The sequence below is a fragment of the Channa argus genome, chromosome 5 (genome assembly GCF_033026475.1).
Source record: "Channa argus isolate prfri chromosome 5, Channa argus male v1.0, whole genome shotgun sequence".
NCBI lineage: Eukaryota > Metazoa > Chordata > Actinopteri > Anabantiformes > Channidae > Channa > Channa argus.
Genome location: NC_090201.1, coordinates 24,532,069 through 24,555,324, shown reverse-complemented (window position 1 = coordinate 24,555,324; position 23,256 = coordinate 24,532,069). Strand labels below are relative to the sequence as shown.

The 23,256-nt window shown below is 37.4% G+C and overlaps 1 protein-coding gene across 4 annotated transcripts; it reads left to right on the top strand.

Annotated features, from left to right (window-relative positions):
• Positions 1-139: 139 nt before the first annotated feature.
• Positions 140-22,622, top strand: pxk (PX domain containing serine/threonine kinase). 4 transcript variants are annotated; one of them, XM_067503227.1, is made up of 19 exons: positions 140-419; positions 3,335-3,385; positions 3,893-3,940; positions 6,198-6,384; positions 6,759-6,836; positions 7,413-7,486; positions 8,083-8,157; positions 8,758-8,862; positions 9,126-9,227; positions 9,337-9,498; positions 9,693-9,810; positions 9,925-10,003; positions 11,047-11,095; positions 11,220-11,297; positions 11,892-11,978; positions 12,287-12,392; positions 12,935-12,994; positions 15,047-15,075; positions 18,886-19,026. In XM_067503227.1, the coding sequence occupies exons 1-18, from the start codon at positions 318-320 to the stop codon at positions 15,061-15,063; spliced, it is 1,578 nt and encodes a 525-aa protein (XP_067359328.1). In that variant the 5' UTR covers positions 140-317; the 3' UTR covers positions 15,064-15,075; positions 18,886-19,026. The 4 variants fall into 4 exon arrangements, with proteins under 4 accessions (XP_067359328.1, XP_067359326.1, XP_067359329.1 ...); XM_067503228.1 differs by having other exon boundaries at positions 141-419; positions 12,287-12,347; XM_067503225.1 differs by lacking the exon at positions 15,047-15,075 and having other exon boundaries at positions 18,886-22,622.
• The last annotated feature ends 634 nt before the right edge of the window (positions 22,623-23,256 follow it).

The window sequence follows — 23,256 nt, the reverse complement described above, 5'->3', positions numbered from 1 at the left end:
TTTAAGGTTTATTTTTGTCGAATTGATTTTATTTTCAGTACGATTATTTTTTTTCGTTAATTTAGGACAAACAATTGCTCGTCCAAACCAGCAGGAGGCGGTGACGTTGTTACGTCGACAACGTGATGACGGGAGCAGTGTGGTTTCCTTGTTACGTTAAAACCGGGCTAAGCTAACAGCTAGTAGGGTAGTTCGCTCCTCCCGGGTTCTTGGTGTTCCTCCTCCGCTCGTTAGGGCGCCGCCTCAGGGTCTTCCTGGCTGTTTCAGTCAGTGACAGACGGACACTCAATTCCGACTTTCACTTTTATTTCTCTGGGATGTCTTTCTTGGAGAAGCCGGCCCCCGGCAAGCTGCTGCTGGACGACACCGTACCAATGACGGCGGTGATCGAAGCCAGCCAGAACCTGCAGTCCCATACGGTGAGTGTTTACCAGACATACACGTCAATTTACCCTGAACAAGCTGTAGGTTTGACTGCAAACCTTCATCAGTGGATCTCCTGCTGCTGGTGTGTTTCTAATATAGTTAAGTTGAAATGAACGCGGCGTTAAACTCCTTGCTGCGTCACCCGTTCCATTATCGGACACAGCTGTTGACACTCCATTTCCTTTCATGTAAATGATTTAATGAACCACAAAACAGATCTAACTACCGAAGGCAGTGTTGGTGTAAAAACACAACTGCCGCCCCCCTGACAGTCAGCTGGCAATGTCTGAAATAACCTGTTAAAGTTTCACTGTAACTCCATTATCGGACAAGCTGACCAGGGACAGCTCTGCAGAGCTGTCACTGATGAAACCATTTCCTGGTAACTTGGCTCCTCTGCCCTCAGTAAACTGCTGATATACACGGATTTAGAACTGAGCATTGGCACTGACCGACAGAGGACCCGGGAGCCGACACCATGTCTGCGCAGCCCGGGAACAGTTTGTTATTTGCACGAAGACCATGACAGCTACTACTGCAACGAATTCCATTAACATTTTTGATGTCTTACAGATTCAGGTTAAAACTGTCAAACGACCACGCGTCCAAAGCAAATTATATGGCTATTTTTAATTGTCATGCTATGACATTTGGCACAATTCCCTAGCTACCGAATGCCTGCAATAGAATCGCAATTGTATTATTTGCCCAATAGAATTTCCAGGCAACAATAACAACGAGCCCTTTCAAAAATGGTCAGATTGTATTGAACGTTGCTGCTGCCGAACAGCAGAGAGGGTGGATCCACGTGAAATGGATGCTTTAACTAGCAACGTTCCCAAGAAAGCCATTGTAAATCAGACATATCCAGGGTTTTTGCTGACGTTTGGTTTTCGAATCGAAGGTTGAACGTTTTAGTTCGTGTGCATTGTATAAAAGCTGCATTTGAAGGTCTCACTGTCTATCCCCGTTTTATGCCGAAGAACAAATAAAAAGCAGTGCATATCTCATGTCCGATAATGGACCTATTTGTGCTCTGTTGTTGACAATCCAACAAGAATTACCTAGGCAGCTAGCTATTGATGTTAAATCAGACATCCTTGTTGTTGTTGTTGTTTTTGTTGTTGTTGTTGTTGTTATGTAACAGAACAATAACACAGGAGAGACTAATAATAATTGGTTTTATGTATTTATGGATTTATTGTGTACAGCCAGGGATTACAGTGCCACCAAAAGCTCAGTTTGCAGTGTGACATGACTAAATTAGCATAGAAGAAAGATTATTGGTATTGACTAAAAAACACATCCCATCTGACTGGTACCCATTCTCTTTAATATAGTCAGTTTTGTTGCTGATAAGACTCCAGCTTATTGCAGTATCTTTATTGTTTAATATTTCAGTACTTATGATTAATTCTGACAGAAACAAACTGTTATGAAGATGCATACAATTGACACGCTGCTGCACTGGAAAATTGTCATATTGCAGTAGCTGTTTTTTGAAATTCTGAATTTTTATTTAAAATCACTTTCTGAGAGATTGTTTTTTTTAGTTACAGGACATAATCAGAACTTCAGTTGTTTACAACCCTGTGTGTCCGCTGTTTGTGAAGCTGCTCAGCTCTCGGATTACAGGCGGAACCCGGATTTAGACTAAGAGAGGACTGTGAGGGTTAGATTAAAGGGAAAGTTCATGTTTACCCTATTGTTCTTGTTGATTATGAAAACACTTTACATATCCGTGACTGTTTTAGCATGGTCTGAAAATTCTGTTCATTCAGATCAGTTTATTTGGAAGCAAAAGGGAAAGTGAACTCACCTGAAATGTAGACCCTTGGTTCAAGGTGCCTTACAAACAAACGTTTTGCCTCATTAGTTGTAACAATTCAACAGCAGCCAGTGCGCACATTTCTTGATTTCTTGATGTTATGGGTGAATTTATTTTGTAGACAGCAAAAGGTCACTGATGCTAAGAAAATGGGAAGATTTTGAGAAGTTACGTTTTCGTCTTTCTAATATTAACACGATTTTGTAACATGTTGATCACCTTTAAGTAAAGCCATGGTATTATGTGATAAAGTTGTAATTTTATCACAGTTATTTAATAATCTTTAGAGCCACAAGGGGACTGGAGCCTATCCCATCTGTTTTTTGGTGGGAGGCGGGGTACACCTTGGATGGGTCTTGAGTCTTTCTGAGCACCTACACAAAGAGACATACATAGGCAGACAACCATTCACACTCACATTAACACCTCAGGGGAATGTAGAGTCATGTCTTTGGACTGTGAGAAGAATCCGGATTACCCGGAGGAAAGCCACGCAAGCATTGGGAGAAGATGGAAACTGCATTCAAAAAGGCCACAGTCGACCATAATTTGTTTTCGTTTTTGTAAAATTAAGTGTTTATTAAAATTTCTGGAAAACGATGACTTTACTTTTGTAATCTTAGAAATGTTTTGCTCGTATAAAAGTTTAAAAACCCTTTATGATTGAATTAGGGTTTCTGGTAATATAAAAACTTAGGTAATATGTCAATTATTATTATTTTTAATCATAGAACTACAAATATATTTTTATACCATGATTTATTTTTCCAAAATCATGAACTTTTTCTTGTAGTATTAGCATTTTTCCAATGAAATTATTACATAATTGTGGCTTTTTAACACTGATTAAAATGTATAATTTAGTAAAATAAAATACTTTTATTTAATTCCATCATTGGGACTTATTTCTTTTTTTTTGTTTTTGCTTTATCTTAATGTAATCATAACTCACCTCCACCCCCTCTTACAGCATTTAAACTTATTTCTCAAAATGCACACAGATAGCTAACAACAACAACGACGACACAGATCAACAGTAAAAGAAGTGTTTCATGACTGGGTTTTGTCCCTGTCTCTTAGGAGTACATCATCCGAGTCCAGAGGGGCGTGTCTTCAGACAACAGCTGGCAGGTAAATGAACCAATCGCACCCTGTGTGTGGTAGGCAGCCAACTACAATTTGCTTGGGAGAGAAAATGTCCAGGCCAGAAGATATTGAGGCAAATTATTTTCATATAGACATTGTAGAGAAATACAGTAATGTGTTTTTATTATTTTGTTTATTCTTATTAACATAAATTGGGTAGACAAAACAATATACAAACACCATCAGTACAACAAAACTGAGCAGCAGCACAAATCCCATCTTGTGTTGGTGACTTCATTCATTTGACCAGACTCTGTGTAAATACGCCAGTGTATTAAATCATGACTAGTTTCCAGTTCTAGTCGTCTGTTGTTTATTTATGTAATTTAATTGTCCTTGGAATTTGGTCCTCCTTTTTAAAACTTACTTACGTTCATGCAGTGTTAACTTTATTCTGTTGAGGTTATATTCATTATGTATTAAAAGAAAAAAAACAATGAAATAGGTATTTAAAACAGGAAAATCACTAGCAAGATTGTGTGTTTGTTGCAGGTGATTCGGCGTTACAGTGACTTTGACGTCCTCAACAGCAACTTCGTGGTGAGTTTTTTTCACACTTAATCTGAATTTGAAAAATAAAAACCTTATTGAGAACAGCATAGCAGAAGCATGTTTTATGCTTCAGCAGTGCTTGGAGACCTTTTCTGTGAACAACCTTTGACATAAATTCAAGCTGCTGTTCAAGGTCGAAACTGCAAACATTTCATAACTGCCCTGGAGTGTTAAACACAGGAATAAAAGAGGTTTAACACGGTTGCTAGGTGAAAGACAAGAAAAATGTTCACATTGTGGTGCATGATTTAGTGTTTTCAGTCTAACCAGTGCTGCAATTACACATGGAACACAAAAATTTAAATGGTCACATAAGCCTTTTTGGCATTTTACAAGAATAAATGCAAATTATTTGGTGTTTCAAGTCTGACCCAATGATTAAATGAAATGAAATAAAAATAAGCAGTAAGTTGATTAATAACAACTGTAATCGTTTATTACAGGCCTAAAGTTTTGTTTAGAGAATGTGTTTATCTTTTTTTAAAAAGTATAATCTTGGTATCACTTAGCACATTTATTCGACAAAACTCAGCTCTAATAATTCTTCTCCTTCCCTAAATGTTCAAGCCTTGACCTACTTGGAGGCGTCTCAAAACGTATTATGCTCTGCTTTTCAAACTTTGCAGTATTTGAATAAAAACAGTGGTCTAGTCATTTAAAGTGTAAGTCTATACTGTAAGTCTTGTGACATACACATGTTTGGGAACCAGTTGCACACATAAAAAAAAAAAAAACCCAACGTCAAACAACCACTTTGTGTTAGTCAATCGCCTTCCTCTTTCAAAAACACAGATTTGGCATTGCTGCAGTGAGGACATTATCCTGTGCGGATGGCACTTTGATACTGGTTAGCTCCATATCTCTTTTAAAGAGCTTACGTTGCCTTTTCTTCCCATTTAGATCATAATGTGATTAGCACCATGATACAAAGTAACATGTGAGCCAGCAGATATTACTATTAGTTGCCCGTCTAAATTAACAAGACCACAAAAACTAAAGCTAATGGTTGCTAACGTTTTGGAAGTTGGATCTCACAATAGCACTAAGTGACTAAATCAAGAGATCAACGAAATGAACTATAGTTTATTATTTGAACATCATTATTCACATTTTTGTGCCAGACCATTACAAGGATGATGGCATATGTTATAAATTTGAACGGCTACTGTGATAGATAGGAATTCATCCGTCTAGCTCAGCCATCAATCTCTGTACAAAATGTCACAGCAATCTATTGAAAATTAATAAGATGATTCTGTCTGTCTGACTAAACCAAGATTATCATGAATAAAAGTATGGTCACAGGTGTGTCATGAAAGCTAGAAAAATCAAATCACTATCATTGATTATTTAGTTTTTTTGTAAATTGGACTACTTTCTGAAAGTACACAAAAAAATAAAACTGGTCTTGTGAAAATCTAAACTTAGTGAAACTTTAAGAGAAAACTACTCTGAGGTCTACAAGGTGAGATCTTAATGTGGAAAACCTTTGAACTTGCTGAATATCTTAGTAAAATCTAGGAGTACCACCCAGTTTTGTTTCCTGTCATACATGCGTTAACCTTTAATTAGTCATGTGTAACAATGCAGGGCTACTTCACTTCTGTGCTGTGCATTTGCAAGTAGCCATTTCAACCAGATTAAAATGTTTTTCTCAGATAGCACAGACAGGATATTAACTGGTCTGCAGCAGGAGAGACTAATGTGTTACTCTGCTGGGTAAAAGTACAGTAAATTACTCATACTCTCACACAAACACACGCACACACCTCACATAGTAATTTTTCCACCTAGTGAGGAGTTTATAGCAAAAGTGATTAAAGGCAACAATATTCAAATAAAGTCTCACTTTCTCTCCCTGTCTTTCTGGAAGTGGCTCATCTTGACACAAAAGGCATTTCAATACAATGTTACTGTGAAAGCAATACATTTTATCGTGTTTGCAAGAAGAGAACAGCTACAGAGTATCATTCAGATCCTGGATAACTGGAAATTGGCAGTGTTTCTGCTGAGGTTTTGTCTACTCATTTCCTGCTCGGGTGTCACTCTGACCTCAGTCTCAATCCTTCAGCCCCTGATCTTGGGTCAACATGCAGCAGAACTAAGAAAACTTGCTAAAAGTCAAAGATTTTCCATTTTGTCTTTAATCTTTCTTGAACCATTGAACCACACAGAAAACAACTACATAGGGTAAAGGAAAACAAACTGAATATAAAAGTCTATTTCTTCATCTTTCTCTGTGCAGGTGTGTGGCATCAGCCTCCCTCTTCCCCCTAAGAAGTTGATAGGAAACATGGACAGAGAGTTCATAGCAGAAAGGCAGAGAGGATTACAGGCCTATCTTGACTCCATTACTCAGCATCCCCTGCTTTGCAGTTCTCTGCCTGTCAAAAAGTTCCTGGACCCCAACAACTACTCTGCCAATTACACAGGTTTGTCCCTTTTATCTTATTCAAAGATTTAAAGTAACATATATACAACAATTTCAGGTACTTTTTATGCTATTTAATACTACTCCAATACTAATGTACACATAGTAGTTGTACCCCTAAATTATCTATCTGTATTGTAGTTTTACCTTTGAATCAGTCCGTTAAATTAGATGCATGGAGAGTAGTGGCTGGTGTTATGTGACTGCCAGATACAGACACTTCAACAGGATGTTAGGAAGGAGTAGAATGATGTTTTTGGCAATTTCCCAACAGTAGGTAAACATAACATGACCCCACATTGCCGTTCTGTTTTTACTCCAAAAAAAACTTCTTAAAGTGCATTTCTGTCTCTCTGTCTGCCATGTCCTATCCAGAGATCGCCCTGCAGCAAGTCTCCATGTTCTTTAGGTCGGACCTAAAGTGGGAGGTGCTGGAGCCATTTAGAGACATTGGTAAGACTCTAGACAAACCTCTATGTAAAGATGCGATCAGACCCATATGTACGACTCGCTCGGCGTAGCCAAAGGCTGGGGAGGGGAGAGGAGATAGCCCTTACCCCTACCCAAGCTAACATGGTTAATAGGCAAACAGCAGCAGTTGAAACTGTTTTACGCACTACAGTTAAACAGTAGAGGTTCATTTCTGCTGCTTTTATTATTTCAAACATACAGTACTGTCCTGAATGAGAGCTCAGCCCCACGTTGCTTCTCAAATATCGGAGAACCTCACAATTTTATAAGTCAAAGTTCAGTCAGAGTCAGCTCTGTGAAAAGTGTCAGACACAGGTCATATTGTGCAAATGTACTGTATTGCCTGAACTGAACCAACAGAATTATCGGCTTTGGTTTATTCATGTTTTGCTCACACAAAAAACACCTTCCCTTTGTTTAAGCACATACAACCTAAAATAGAAAAGATTAACAGTAAATTTTAAGGTGGAGCTTTAAGGCAGTAGAATGTCAAATATTTAAATGGTACCACACTATTGTTGAGTTCTTATTGGCTGTGACACACTCTTTGTTTTTCAGGCTGGAGAATCAGGAAGAAATATTTTTTAATCAAAAACAAAGAACAGCCCAAAGAGCGGTATCTCCTGAGTTGGGTGAGTACAATACACATGATACTTCCACTCCAGTTCCAAATCAGACCATACAAAATAAAATTTTTGTGGTTAGGTGAACTATATATGAGAAATACAAGTGAGCCAAAGTTGCTCTTCATTGGCAACAGGACTTGGTATTCTTCTTTTCCCTTGGGCAGTTCCCTTTCAGGGGTCACCACAGCGAATCATGTGCCTCCATCTAACCCTGTCCTCTGAATCCTCTTCTCTCACACAAACTAACTTCATGTCCTCTCTCACTACATCCAAAGTCTTGGTTTCGATAATCTTTAAGGTATTTGAATTAAAATCCCAGAAAGGACTTTTTTTGTTTTTTTAATTAAGCAATGACTTAGTTAAAGGTTTTCAGGAGCTCAAGAATCTTTCGGCCATTTCATAATTCCAGAGACATTAAATGGAATTTGACCCAAGTTAGAGAATCATTTACAGTTTTACTTATAAATTCATGTATGTAATGTATCAGCAAGTCAGAAGACACATGTCTTAAAAGGGTTTTCTAAAAAGAAAAAAATGTAGACAAGTTCAAATAATAAAAACCCTTATTTCTCTTTTTGCATGTGTATGTGCTCGTATTATAGGTCGACCTGGGTCCTGATAAGTTCCTGTCAGACAAAGACCTGCAGTCAGCCACGAAGCTGCTAACCAGCCTCTCTGTATGTGCAGTACACACCACAATCACTCTCTACACAACTGCATTAACCTGATGAAATTCACCAATGTTTTGCTTACAATTCAATAATCCCTTGTGCCAGTTTGGTAAACAATGCAGTCATTATTATCCTCTGAATGTAACTTACTAATGATCCCTTTAGGAAATGCACGTTTGAACTATTAAATGTTTGAATATATTTATAGATGCTATGTTTACTTGCAGTTTTCATTTATTATATTTTTGTTAGTATGACTTTGGTTATTGTCTTGATAGGCACTTTTTATGTTACCTATATATGGTGTATTTTGAAGCTATTGCTAATTTAAAAAAAACACAAATAAATACAAACACACGTTCACTTAATTTGCCTTAAGTTATTTGCATGACAGGCTAATTCTAGCTGCCATCTCAGCTTTTGGTTCTAGTAGAATTAATATGGTTCAATGTTGTTCAGACACAATTCAGTCACATATTGAAATGTATTTAATTCTAAGCTAATTTATTATATTGACCACACATTTAATTTTTTATAATTGATAAACTGACAACCAACAAATCAGAGACTTTAAATAATTTTTCTTCTCCTCCTCATCTTCTGTAGACTCCATACCTCTTTCCTTTGTTGTTCTCCAGCACCAGTGAGTCTTCAGCTCTGCTCATCCGCCCATTCAGTGAGAGTGGCTCTCTGAAAGACCACATCTGTAAGGTACAAACTTCACATGTCTGGAGTAAAGACATCAGTTCACCTGAAGTGTGTGTCACATGGGCCAACACCATTATATGACATAACATTTAATAAAACCATGCGTAAAAAAATATTATATCAAGCCTTTAATTAAAAAACGGTGTACTGTAATCTGTAGCTCTGATTTCTCTCTGTTTAAAATGGAGGTGAATAGAATATAACATATAATGTAACATCAGCCTTTCCACTGATAACTGACTCTCTCTCCCTTTCCCTTTTTCCAGGTGAAGCCTAGAGAGATTTACCTGAAGAAGTACTGTAACCCGAAGAAGAGTCAGGGCCTTGAACTTTCACAGATTAAACTGTATGGTCGTCAGATTCTGGAGGTACAGTGTAACTCACAATCACTCACAGAGGCCAAAAAACGACACACATGCAAATCAACCACTACACATAGCACACAGTGTTATTAAAGCAGCCTGTGTTTGTGTGCAGGGCTTGAAACTCCTCCATGATGGCGGTATATTTTTCGGTCATCTACACACATCCAACGTTATTGTGGATGATGGCGTGTGTCGGCTTATGGACGTGGAGAACGGCATGCTGGGAGTTCCTTCATTGCTGCGACCAGCCTTCACCCAGTTTAGAAAGATAAATGTATGTTGACCTTGTTTAGATTAGCTTGGATTAGTCAAGCCCACTGTAGATTTGTTTAAATGAATCTCTTACATTTATGCTACAGTCGCACACAATAACGTGATGCCAAGAGCCTAGAGTGCTCAGAATAATCTATGAATATATAGATGGCCTGTTATTTGAATGTTTGTTTATTAGAATAAATGTGTTTTTAGACAACAGAGAGCATCGATGTCTTCTGCTTTGGGCATTTATTGTACGAGATGACTTACGGCCGTCCACCAGACAGCATCCCTGTCGATCAATACTCAGATGTCCCCTACACAGCTGTGGGTAAGTATCGATACACATGTGAAACAGCAAGTTTACAAAGATGTCATAATGTGTCAATTCAGTATAATCCCTGGTGTGCTCTGTTGTTTAATGTGTGTGTCTTTTTTTTTACAGTGTCAGTGCTGCAGTCTATTCTGTCAACAGAAGCCTGTAAGAGCGGGATGCCCAAAGTGTCAGAGCTCATCAGCACACCGTGAGTTCCCCTGTTTTTAACCTCTGTGTTGTTATTTGATACACGTACGGTCTGTCTACACTTAGTTTTCCCAGCTACCTGATATTAACCAACTAAGATGCTTTTTCTTATGGTTCATGGTTTATCCATGGTAGCATGGTGGGAGAGAAGTAAAAATAAACATCCCCATTAGAAACACATTTCTTCCCTCATTATTAATAGAAAAGTTAGTGTTTTAATTACTTAAAAAGTAGCTTTATAAGACAATGGTGGAGAATGAGGACGTGAAGACTTTTTAGTCCCTCACCAACAGACGAAAAGCAGTACAATACACCAAACTAACAAGCCAAAGCAACCCAGTCACACACATTGCATAACTTCATTCGCTACTGGGCTATGAGAATATCGGTTTAAAAAACTTTGCATTTGTGCAGAGTTTGAAATAATGATGTGACACAGAGTTAGTAACACTGCAGCAGAGAAGCTGCTCTCTGTCGTTAACAATGACAAAACAACAAAGCAGTTCGATTTTCTTTCCTTCACCTCACAAGACACACACACCCTTCTGTTTTTACCCACAGCATTTAGCATGTGATGTTAGTAAATTACACACATTCAATTGCAAAATGGCATTTTTGTATGATTTACCTTTAATTCAACTTTTAAAACAACTTTCAGTGGTTTTGTGCACAGTGTATTAGATTATGACTCATAATTTACTGCCCTTTTTTTGTTCATTCAAAACATTTCAAACAAGGATCAATTTAAATGCTGTTTGCCAAAGATTTTCCTAATAATATAAATGTCTTTATCTGTCTGTGTTGCATTCGATACTGTAGACTGTATACCTACGTCTTGTTTAGGTGACTGTATGCATGATACATGTTCGGTATATGTTATATTAAGTTTTAAATTTGAAGGTCAGTAACGGACCTTGATATTGTGTATACAAGAGAAAACAGTTGGCAGATTTATGTTTCTGAGATAAGGTTCCTTTTTATTAGAACTCAAAAAGCAGGAAATTACAAGGAACCAGAAAGTGAGTCACAATTTGTGTTTTTCAGGCTGTTCAGTGATGTCCAGCTCCCGCATTCAGAGAAACTGCAGATCAAGGTGACAGTTTCAGTTTGATATTAAAGTTATTCAGTGACCATGTAAGCACATGGTTTGTGGAAGAAAATGAACTCTGATACAAACATGACCGAGTAAATAACTCAGCCTTGCTCCACTCCTCTAGGTGCCTAGCAGGCTAAGGGAGGCACTGAAGACAGCAAAAGAGAGTCTCGAGAGGAGGCTGCGGGAGGAGCAGAGAGTGGTGCGTCACTATTTTACTCAGCTGCTTCCACTGGAGGCTTTTGAGGATCATGTCGCCTTTTTTAAAGCATATATTAACAGGCCTAGCACGTCCTTGTAGATAAGATGGACATAAAACTGGCTGCAGGGAGGAATTGTTTGGGTTTCTTTCACCAAAAGCCTGTATAAAAACATTGCAACATAGTTTTCCCACAACCTTTTTCCTGCTGCAACACATGCTGTCTGCTGACTTTAATGTGCAATTTTGTTCTTGTTGGCCATTGTATTCTAACTCCAAGAACCAATTCCAAGTGGAACCTGGAGAGTCTCCTTTTTAGAAATATAAAGAAAAAGGCATTTGGATCCTCATCATTTATTTTCATATCCCCTAATGTCTTTGTAGTAATTATGGTGCTAAGTTAATATTTGATTAAAGAAATACTCAAATTCTACGCTACTCTAATACTCTAATTGCCAGAGCAAAGAACTGTCCAGAAGTATGAGAGCAGTGCAGTGCAAGTTTTACAAAAAGCTTGCATATGTAGATTGTATCTTCTATGTATGTCTTTCCCTGTGTGTGCAGAAGATAATCTTGCTCATAAATGTTTGGTTAAAGCTCCACCAGCACAGGAGGCTGACTAGAGCTCAGTCTCACCACGGCTCAGAGGAGGAGAGGAAGAGGAGGAAATTTTTGGCGAGGAAGGTGGGCAACACAGAACACAAACAAACAACAATACAAGATTCTAGCGACACTTTCATTTGCATCTGTAATTAAAATGGCTCCACTGTAAGAGAGTTTCTATGTTAGAAAGAGGACCTACAGTAGGAAATATACAAGAACATGACTGTTTAGTAAGATTTAAGACTGAAGTTAATGAGATGTTAGTGTGTAAAGGTGTTTGAATTGAATTTTACAAGTGAATAATGTGTAGTGCATTTTGGAAATTAGCCGTAGTAATGTATGTTGGCTGCATTGAATTGTCCAACATTGTTGTATCTGTGCCTTTGCAGAAGTCAAGACAGTCAACTTGTGAAAATGAGGAAGATGTCTCTGTGAGAAACAACAACTCTGGTGGGTCACTGCTGTTACTGCCCTCAACAAACAGACCGCCGCCATGTAAATAATTCAATAAAACGGTTTCTTTGCCTGGTTGGTTTTGTTTTAGTTTTTTCTTTGTTTACCTTCCTGAGAAGTTTGCTAGTTAAAAAATGTTTAGCCAGGGAAGTCAAAGTGAATTAAGTCACTAAAAAAGGTAAGAAAATAAGGTTTCTGCAGAAATCTGAAATTTTCAGGCCTTGGTTAGTTTTTTTTTGGACAGATTTAAAGAGAGAGCCACTTCGAAAACCTGATTTTTTTTTTTTTTTTTAAATCAACAGGCAATAATTTAAATTCCTCTTTTCAGAATTTGACACATTGATTGGTGAAAATGTTTATTGTAAAGTAATTTCACATTTGTGGTGTCACCCCACCAGTCACCCCACATATCAGTCATAAAGATTATGTGTACACTGTTAAATCCGATGATGGGTTTTGGTACCAGGACGAGATGTTAATAAATCATAAAAACTCCACAGGGCGTCATTTAACAACGAGTCAGATTTCTCGGTTTAGACTGTTACTGATGACGATCATTTGTCTGTTTTTCTGTCTATTTTTAGGTTCAGGAGCCAGTTCCCCTCCCACATGTCCATCCTCCCCCACCCCTCCATCCACCACAGGTATGCCTGTCTTTTTTCCCATCAAGTCTTTTTGTCCTCCACTTGTCTATCTGTCTGTTTCTCTGTCTGTCTATCTGTCTGTCTGTCTGTCTGTCTGTCTGAAAGCATCATACATAGTTCATAATGCCCCACTGGGCCTGTGGTGCATCTCAGCACACTGCTAACATCAATAACAGCATTTTTATTAGTAACATCAAAATTTTTCTCCTTTTAATTTTTATCAGAAATTTGCATGTGTGATTATAAAAACTAATGATTGACTTAACCTGTCTGTTTGTCCTTTAACTTCTTCTTTCATCCTCCGATTACCTGGTTTTCAGACAGTCATCTGTCTGTGCCGTTGCAGTGTGTCTCTAGGTAGTTGAACACAGGGTGGGAAACATAGATGTTTGAGTTTCTATTTTAAATTTCATGCCTGGTGTTATTCAAAATCAGTCTTACAACAATTCCAATGAAAACACCCAAAACAAATGTTGGCCCAAGTAGATCTTTTTCACACTTCTGCATTTCTCAACCTGAAGCTGCCAAAATTGGGCGGCTTTACTTCCAGTGTAGGAAGTCCAGGAAGGTGCTAATTGGTAGCATGTAGGTTTTTAGTCGGCATTTCTCTATGGAGGATTACAGGAGAGAGAGATATAAGCGATAAAAGTGGTGATAATCTGTACACTGAGTCATTAAAATGGGCATAATCACATTTACCAAGCATGTCACATGAAATTATTCTGACATGTTGTTGAAATACCGCAACCTGGCTAAATGTTCTGCTTTATGTATGTTTATGCTCGAACTATCAAATACAGTATATTTATTTGTTGACAGAGAAGTTGAATATAGTACTGCATAGCGTAAGGCAGTAGTACGGTTACCCAACCCGCTAAGTACTTCTGTTTTTTGTGAAAAAGGTCTGTTTGATATTTTTGCGTTTTGTTTTCGTTCATCCATGTGACCCAAGTTAAATTCTCTAAACTGTGTTAACTGCACAAACTTGTCAATGTGCACATTTATCAGATTGGACCATTAGCACAATCTGTTTCACTTCCTTTGTCAGGATGTTTAATTATCAAAAATATCTTATGAGAATGAACAAAATTATCTCACACTGTGGGGTTGTAAGTGTGCTGTGAAAAATCAGAAGGTAAAAACAAATATGTCACATTAGAGGAGCTGCATATAATACAACTAGAAACTGTTCAGACTCTTTGACTTCAGACTCTGTCACTCATCAAAGTGTGTAAAAAGTGAAGGGCTCTGAATCCTAAAGCCACTTTATAGTTTCAGGGTTTTAAATGTTCAATAGTTTCCTAAAACATCTCAAACAGGAGTAAATAATGCATTTGATTTTCAGCAGCATGATGGTGTAATTTGTAAGTTTTTTTATATTTCTGTGTAATTCCACACATCTGGCTAATCCCACATGGCACCATAAGATATCACTATTATACAATACATGGATGTTCTAGTAGCAAAAAAACCAAAAAGAGCTTTTTTTTAAAAAAAAAGAGTTATTTAAAGAACTGTTTCCTTTTTCCAAGTAGCTGCAAATTAAAATGTTTCATATGTAACTACTTGACATGTGTGCTTGTCCATATTTACACAACCAGTCTCAGATTTAGGCAAATTAACAGATAATGCACAGTTTCTGATAACGAAAACAACAATTAACAGAATGAAATTCATTTTTGAACAAGATGAGATAAATACCCCTTCAACAGCAAGTAGTGAAATACCACCTTTTGCTTTTCCTATAAATTGTGTGTGTGGAATTAAGTCAAAATAAACTATATTGTGTTTTTTATAAGGATGACGTTTTGAGCTTTTCATGGATTTTGTTGCAAAGATAAAAATATGGATTATCACCAGACTTCTTTTAAACACACAGAAGCAACATCAGTTTCTCGCCCTGGTAATATATTGTGTCCTCTCTTCCCTCCTCTCTTCTCCTTGTCTCCTCTCTTCACTGTCCTGTGATACTGTGTAAATGCTGATTGGTCCACTGAACAGATTAACTGTCGTCTCCCTCTCTTTCTTCTTCCTGCACTGTCTCCACCATAGAGCATGCTCCATTCTGATCGTGTCATTGGGTAAAGTAAAAGATTTATAATATCGACGATGATGAAGGTCTCTGGTGGTTTTTAAAGTTGTCGTACACGCTGATTTCCCAGCAAGCTCCTGGCCACAAAGACGTGCTTCATAAATATGAACCCCATTAATGAGCCATTACTCACAGCACAGGTTAAAATGAAAGAAACTGACAGCCAGTGACAACATTCACAATAGTTCGAGTAAATCTGGCAATGATTGGCTGTTAGTCTGTTTTGGTTACATACTCTCTTCCCATGGTGCTTAGAAGAGGGTTGGGCCTGTATAAAACACATTTGAGTTAAGGAAGAGGATTAGAGCCGCTGGTACTATGTGTACATTTTACAGTGTTAATCTCAACTTGTCGGTGCTCTCTGGTGGACAGTATATGCAATGGTGAGATTGTTTCTAAATGGCCTTATAACAACGGCATTTTGGCATTTCTGTAATGGTTACTTCTCGTTGTAGCTCCAATTTAAAAGAAATGCAAAAATGTGACAAACAAAAATGTGTAGTTGCACCAAAAATGTCATCAGGTAAACACCAATGCAATTACTGGGCCTTTTAGTACATCTTCATATTTCTCAAGAGTCCCTCTTCTTATTTAATTAATCTCCCCACTTTAGCTGCAAACCTTACATTACATTCAGTTCTTTATCTTCTACCCATCTCCACTGAAATGGCTTAATTTGAGCAGTGTGTGAACATAACTAAATAAATGACAACACAAATAGCCTGCATCAAACACCAATCAATGTGTTCACGTTTTTCTACAGAGAATGACAAGAAACAAAACAGTTTAACAGTCCAGTAATAATAACAGTGATGGATAGCTCTATCTAACATCTACAGGTGATGTCACCACATCTGTCTCATCACTAAATTTATTTAAATTTATCATATTGTTAGACCATTTGTTTCTACTGAAATGAATAATAGTTTCTCATTTAAGTCCTGTATGTTTTAATGTTTCATCATACACTAAATGTCTGTAGAATGATTCATCAAATGAATTTCCTTTTGAAAGTCTTCTAATTGTACTTAGTGGACAACATACCCCTGTGGCTAATCCGGATTAAAAAGCCCTAAAGTGAAGAAGCACCTCCTCTGTATCAGCGGGTCTCTGCTTGCCTGGAAGAGGGTGTACTCACATCTTTATAAAACCTCACAATCTGCAATGAGTTCCAAACCTCACACACACACACACACACACACACACAGCTCCTGCTTTTCTCATTGGAGATTGTGATCTGTTAGTTATGTCTGTTCATGTGTTTCTGTGTTTTGTTTGTTTTTGTCTGCTCATGTTTGTGTTTGGAACGAGTCAGGGTGAAAATGTATCACATTTTTTCAACGTTCAGTTTTTGCCAGAAACATATCGAACTGATAAGAACACTTGTCTTAAACCATAACACGTGAAATCTCATCTCACGTTTCTTTTTGACCCATAGGTTTACTTCCATGTACAGTATACAGCTGTTTACAGTTGACCAAACACTTGTTTTTGTTGTGTTTAAACTAATATTCAGATAATTCACAGAGCCCTTAAAAGCATCAGCAGAAATAAGTTTGCACCCACTGTAGATTCTCTGTGCTGCCAATTTTTGTTATGTAAATCTTACCAGTGCCTTGATGTTGTGCAGATCCACATTGCTAAGGTTCTATTTATTTATTGTTTTCAGAAGTAGGATGACATAAAATGGCACAATCTCTGTGATTTACCTGAACACTGTTGCTGACACTGTTGATCCCGATATGTCGGATTGCAGACCCCTCCCTTAAATGGGAGAAAAGATTTCATGTTGCTAACTTTTTCTGTGAAATATTGAAAAACACGTCGCACAGCTAAATTAAATATTTTGTTTGATTCCTAAAAAGAAATCTTAGACTTATGATAAATGGGGGGCCTCACTTTTTTTTGTTTTTTTACAAATGTCCTTTCTTTACAACTGTGGACGTGAATCAAGAATCATCTGAATATTAAGTCAATACCAAAATCGCTGTCACTGCCATATGTAATGAAAGTCAGTTTGCTCTGCCGCGTCCTGGAGATAACCCATCACCACTGCAGACATTAGTGGTTCTGCAGTTAATGGCTAAATCTTATTTCTTACATTTTCACCATATTTCAGTTTTTTAAAGTGTTAACCACAGCCTAAAACATAACTGAGAGTATCCTCGTTAAACATGCTGACTGTCTGCTGCAGTGATGGGTTTTTCCACATTGGCTCACCATCTGGAAGCCTGATGGATTCTTTCATTACGTTTTGGTTAACTCACGGTGAATTATTAGTCCAACCCCAGTTGGAGTCCATAAACTCCGATGTCAGCTTTTGGCTACTGCTTTAGCTACATGTCGGAGCTCTTCAGCATTCTGCTTTTTTTTTTGTCAACAATCCCTGAATTTCATTCAACTTGGGATGCAAAATGGCACATGTACCAGGCTTAGATTCAACTCACCATCAGTTCAGTGAATCTGACAAGGAACAAATATTTACGTGGCAACACACAGGCAGTAGCTCAGATAGTACGGCACAATTTTGAAGACTGGAGAGGAGTAACAACAACTCCCAGAAGACACTGGTTGAGATTGTTGCTGTGTGAGGTGGGTGTTCAATGATTTCTTGTTGGAATATTATTCTATTCTTATTTTTCAATAGCTACTGCCACCAAAGCTTAAGAGTAATGTAGCATTTATAGCTTTTACTCAAAATGAACATTTCTAGCTTCTTATAACATAATCATGCATTTACTCTACAAACATTAGGCCTCACTGCTCCCTATTTCTAAATAAGACTTGGTTTCAATTGACTGACTGACACGTATGCATAGTATCAAAAACTGCTGAGTACCTAAAGTTTGCTTTGAACTGATTGTGGATTGACTTTAGCCTTGATGCTGATCTGCAGGTGCTGGTTTCACAAAGATGAACACTTTCCAAAAGCACGATACCTACTGTATGGATAAGTCTATATAGTTCACATTCCAATTTTTTATTAAAATAGTGGTACTACTTTTTAATGGGTCTCCTTTTGCTAAACTATTTAGATGTGTTACGATTAATAGTTTTAGTAATGATTAAAGAAAATCACTATATACTGTATATATTGATGGTTGCCTGTACATTCATTGTACATGTTTTGAAAAAAAAGAAGCTAAAAATAGGTTATTTGGAATATGTTTGGTCCCAGTTTGCTAAAATGTAAAAAAAATGTACAAAAACATTTTGAATTCCATGTGGTCAGAATTCCTTTTGGCTATCCACCTCCAGCATCCCACTTATTTTCAGGTCTATAGTTTGAAGACCCCTCCAACAGATCACGGGATCATGTCCCTTTAAAGAGCTTAAAAAAGAGCTGCAGCGCATTTGACTCAAAACATTTGTGAACAACACACTTATCATTTATGACCGCAGATGAAATTCTAACATTTGCTGTTGCCCTATTAGTAGAATGTGCTATAATTTAAGGTGCTATAATCTGTGTTTGTTTGAGTATAGTGCTATAATAAAGCAGTGTGTCTCTAGTTTGCTGTAACATCAAAGCCCTCTAATTATTGAGTGGCTCCATTTCGGGGACATCAAGCTTAATCTGTTGTGCTGAAGAACAGGTATGTAGACAGTTGTTCCTGTCCTCTACAGGTGTTGGGTTTGAAATGCAAACACTCCTTAAGTCTCATTAAACCAATCTAGGGGGAAACTGGCATGAATCAGTATCTTTGTGCAGCCAACTCCTGTTGAAACTGGAAGTTACCATAAACTGCTGGTATTTTTCTCTCACACTCCATCATTTCACTCTTCTGTTTTTATCCAGGAGCCCAGGCTGCTCCACCTCCCCCTCCACCACCTGCACCTCCACCCCCTCCTATGTTTCCCCCCTCCTCCTCCTGTCCTCCTCCTCTGTCCTCTGATGGAGCTGGTGGGGGTCGTTCCGCTTTGTTGAGCTCCATCCAGAACTTCAGTAAAGGCAAACTGAAGAAGGCTGAGACTGCTGACCACAGCAAACCTATCATCTGACCCCATCTACAGCCACAACCTGTCCTCGATGTGGAGAACGTCACTACACCAACATTGCAACCTGCTGGTTTCTGACTGTGGTCTGGACCGGTTCACATCATTGCTCCCTAAGATGTGAAAACAAATTACTAACAGAAGATCCAAGTACTATTTTTGTTTTTATCACTATTTCAGCTTTATTGTGCTTTTAATTTTTTTTAATCCATTGCTGTGGTTAGAAAGAGGCGAAGCTCTTTCAAAAACCTGTGACAATCTTGGACACGTGAAGGGTTGTCTTCTCTGACTGCTTTGTCACTAAGAAACAAGGCTTCAGAGAAAAATGTATAAACTCAACCTGAATCTGGTGGCTGTTCTAATTGACCAAGTGCTTCATTTTTGTTCTTTGAGCTTGTAAAGGTGGCGATTCAGCGTTGGAATTTGAAATGCCTCTGCTTGATCCCGCTGGATGAAAAACTTGAGTTTTCTAGTTTCAAAACCCTAATGCCAGTGCTCTGATGCCATCATTGTCCTCAGCCTGATGTTGAAGCTGCAGAAAAACTGGAGCAAACCAAGCTTTATCATCTCTGACCTTTGACATGTAGCCTCCATGCTCTACTGAGAAAATATACAGAGAAAATACACTAGAAACCAATTAGCATCATGTCATTTTTGTACATAAATAATTACCGAAAACATATTTTCCTTCAAATAAACCTTCAGTGCAGAATATTTATTACAATAGGCTAATTTCAAGAATTAGCGAGCGCAAACAAAAAAGAGGTTGTTGGATTAGAAGAAAGGAAAATTGGACATGATTTTAGAAATATTCATCTATAAATGGATTTGTACTGGAAATAAGTTTCTTAAAGATCTGCAGATTTATTTTGGTGTTTAAGAAAATAAAACGACTAGTAAATTGTGGACAAAAATGACTTAATAAGAACGATGTTTTTTGCAGTGCGTCTGGCTTAAAGATTCATGGTTGGTCTTAACTAGAAAGAGACTGGTTTCACCTTGTTGCATTTTTTTCTTTTTTTTTCAATCAATTGTAGATTGTGGTGGTGAGAGGATATTATTTAAAACCATAACATGGGTCCGCTTCCTCTTCTCTGCCTGTGGTGTTCCTGAATTCTTGCACTTTTTGTTATTCAGTTCTGTAACCTAATTGGTCAGTTGTAGATTCATGCTAAACAATTCGAAAGCTTATCATTTTCCAATTCATCCATTAGCATTTACATTGATTTCCCTCCCAACAGGCTGTCTTTCATTTCATTCATTCATTCATTCGTTTCAGTTCATTTCTATGAAAGTGCCACAGAGCGAGAACGTATTGCAGTCAGCATCCAGTCAGCTGCAGTTTTGTTTAGTATTACTCGCTAGTAATGTGGTAAATAAAAACCTATCACCTATTGACCCTGTCTGGTCTTGAAAATTCAGATTTACAGGATGATTTGGTTTTTCAGAGGAGATGTATGTAAAGGCATCACAGAGGAATGACTTTGTAATAGCCTTTAATCACAGGGCCTGCAGAAAGTTTACCTTTCTTTCATGTTTTTCAAGTTTTGCCGAAGTTTTTGTTCTGTTTTAGTACTGTTGAACTGTAATTTGTTTTTGTCATACAGCTAAGATTCTTTTATTTTATTGTGCCATATGAATCCTTGTGCCTACAGAAATCTGAATGTCTTTTTGTAAAAATATTGTACAATACAGATAGTTTTATTGCCAAATCATCTGTAAGTGTTACGTTCTGTCTGCTTTAGCATGCAAGATGTACAGTAATTATGTAGTTATTGGAAATAGAAATTGCGACTCTAAATAAGCAACTAGCAATTAGTTGTTGTTTTTTTTAATTTGTCTATAAAATGTAAAATTAAAATAGGGAAAAATGTAAATCCCAGTTTTCCAGAACTTACTGCAGTGTCATTACAGCTTTGTTGTTGTTGGTGTTTTTGTTTTTTTTTTGTTCTTTTTGTTTCAGTCCAAAGTTCCCAAATGTTCCGTTTATTTCAAAAAGGTAGCAAACACTCAGTTTAAATATTCTTAAACAAGAGCAATTTTACTTAAAGTCTATAAAAACCTTCTATTTTTATACCAAGTTTTGAAATACAAAGTATTGGTCAGGATTATAAATAAGTAAATTTAAATTCAGTGAATAAACATTTAGGAAATATACACTTAAAATAGTAAAGGAGGCAGCACAGTGGAGGAGTGATTTACGCTGCCGCCTCACAGCTAGAAGGTTTCTGGTTTAAATCCCTGCAGCCTTTCTGTGTGAGGTTTGCATGTTCTCCCTGTCCGTGGATGGCTTTTCTCCCACAGCCCAAAGACATGTATTTTACTTTAATTGGTTACTCTAAACTTGTCATGGGTGAGAATGTGTGTGAATAAATGTCCTTGTGTGTCTCTCTGTGTTGGCCCAGAGAAAGACTGGCCCCCTGTCCTGTGAGTACCCTGCCTCTTGCCAAATGACAGCTGGGGATAGGCTCCAGGCCCCTGCAACCCTGAACAAGATAAGCTGATACAGATAATAGATAAATAAATGAACAATAGTTAAGGGAGGGAAGTAATCACAATTAAATCTCTACAGATGATCCAAAATGCAGCCACATGCTTCAGCTTTAAAGCTTGAACACGTCACCCGCATGTCGCTTTGAATAAAAATGTAAGTGTAAGGGATAAAAAAAACAAATCAAATTTACCTATAAGCCTAATTAAACAAGTTTGTTTCAATTTACATGACTCTCCCTCACTTACGAGTACCTGACATACTGTGTGCTAGGCTGTGGGTGACCCTGAACACCCCCCCCCCCCCCAAAAAAAGCAGCTAGCACACCATGAATTTTATTTTGTAAAATTCTTTTTTAGTTGTAGCACATAGACAAACAATAATGTTTTGTTAACTGATCTAATTATAATAATTTGTGATTTTCAGAACAAAGTAAATAGTTTTTGTCATTCACAAATGGGTAATGCTGACAGGAAGTGTGCACAGTTTTCTGGTGCGTGTGGTGTGGACAGTTTGGTTCATCATCGGTCCAGCTGCTGTGGAAAATACATGACATCAGTTGTTTTGTAATTCTACTTTCAAATGTTGTAATATTCTTTTGCCAACAGCAGTATTTGTACTGTAAGACATTTGAAGTTTAAAACATGATCTGCAGTTGGATGGTCACATGTAACAGTGCTGCATACTGGACACCTGCGCATCACAAAGCCTCTTTTTTTTTAATTGCCCAGATAGTTTTAAGACATTTATTTTCAGTGCAGCAACACCAACAACTTTATATTCAGATTAAGCAGTGCTATTCGCAGCCTGATGGCTCTGTCACTGTTGAGAGCTATTTTTTTTTTTTTTATTACTGCGCTGTAGAATTGTTTGCTTTGATTATTTGGTGTGTTCTGGTCCAATGCAATGGTCTTTATGTTTTAAATTGTCATTAACATGTATGAGAATGTTTCTCTGCAGCACTTTACCCATGAGGGGTTGAAGACATATCTAGACGTGTGTTTATGTTTATGAACTGTTTGCTGAATAAATTCAGAGATGATGCTGGACTGCAAGCAACTTATTTAAGTTATTATGAAAATAAAATGTCTGGGTCATTTTTAGTTACTATGCACTAGCTGTATCATGTTTCCTAGTTCTGTCTTGCTGCGATCTTTTGTTCTAAATATCTACATTTATTACAGAAGCAAAATACCCTTGTCAGCATCGTGAATGAAATAATACCTCTAGCAGCCTACTTTGATTAAAAGCGGTCACCAATCACGCTGACTGTAGTAATGGTTTATGGAAGATTTAAAGTACCTACAAAAAAAAATAAAGTGAAATAAACTTGAGGTCCAGAGTTTACATATTGGGCTAACTGCATTCAAACTCAGTTTTTCAAAACTTTCTATACAAACATTTTTTCCAATTAGGGCTGCGTTTAAAAAAATGTATCTAAATTACATGTTCTGTGATTAAATTATGTAAATGAATTGCAATTGCAATCTATTTTGCAAGGGAGGATTTAGACTAAAGAGTGGTACAGTCTATATCTTGGTATTTTTTTATGAAGTGAGCTAAATGTTCCATTCTAAGTCAAAGCCATGTCTATTTGACAATAACTCTTGGGTAATTGGCTATAAATGTTTAGAGTCTGTTTAGACTAGAGTGTGTGTGTCACCATCTGTAGCTGTACAGTCA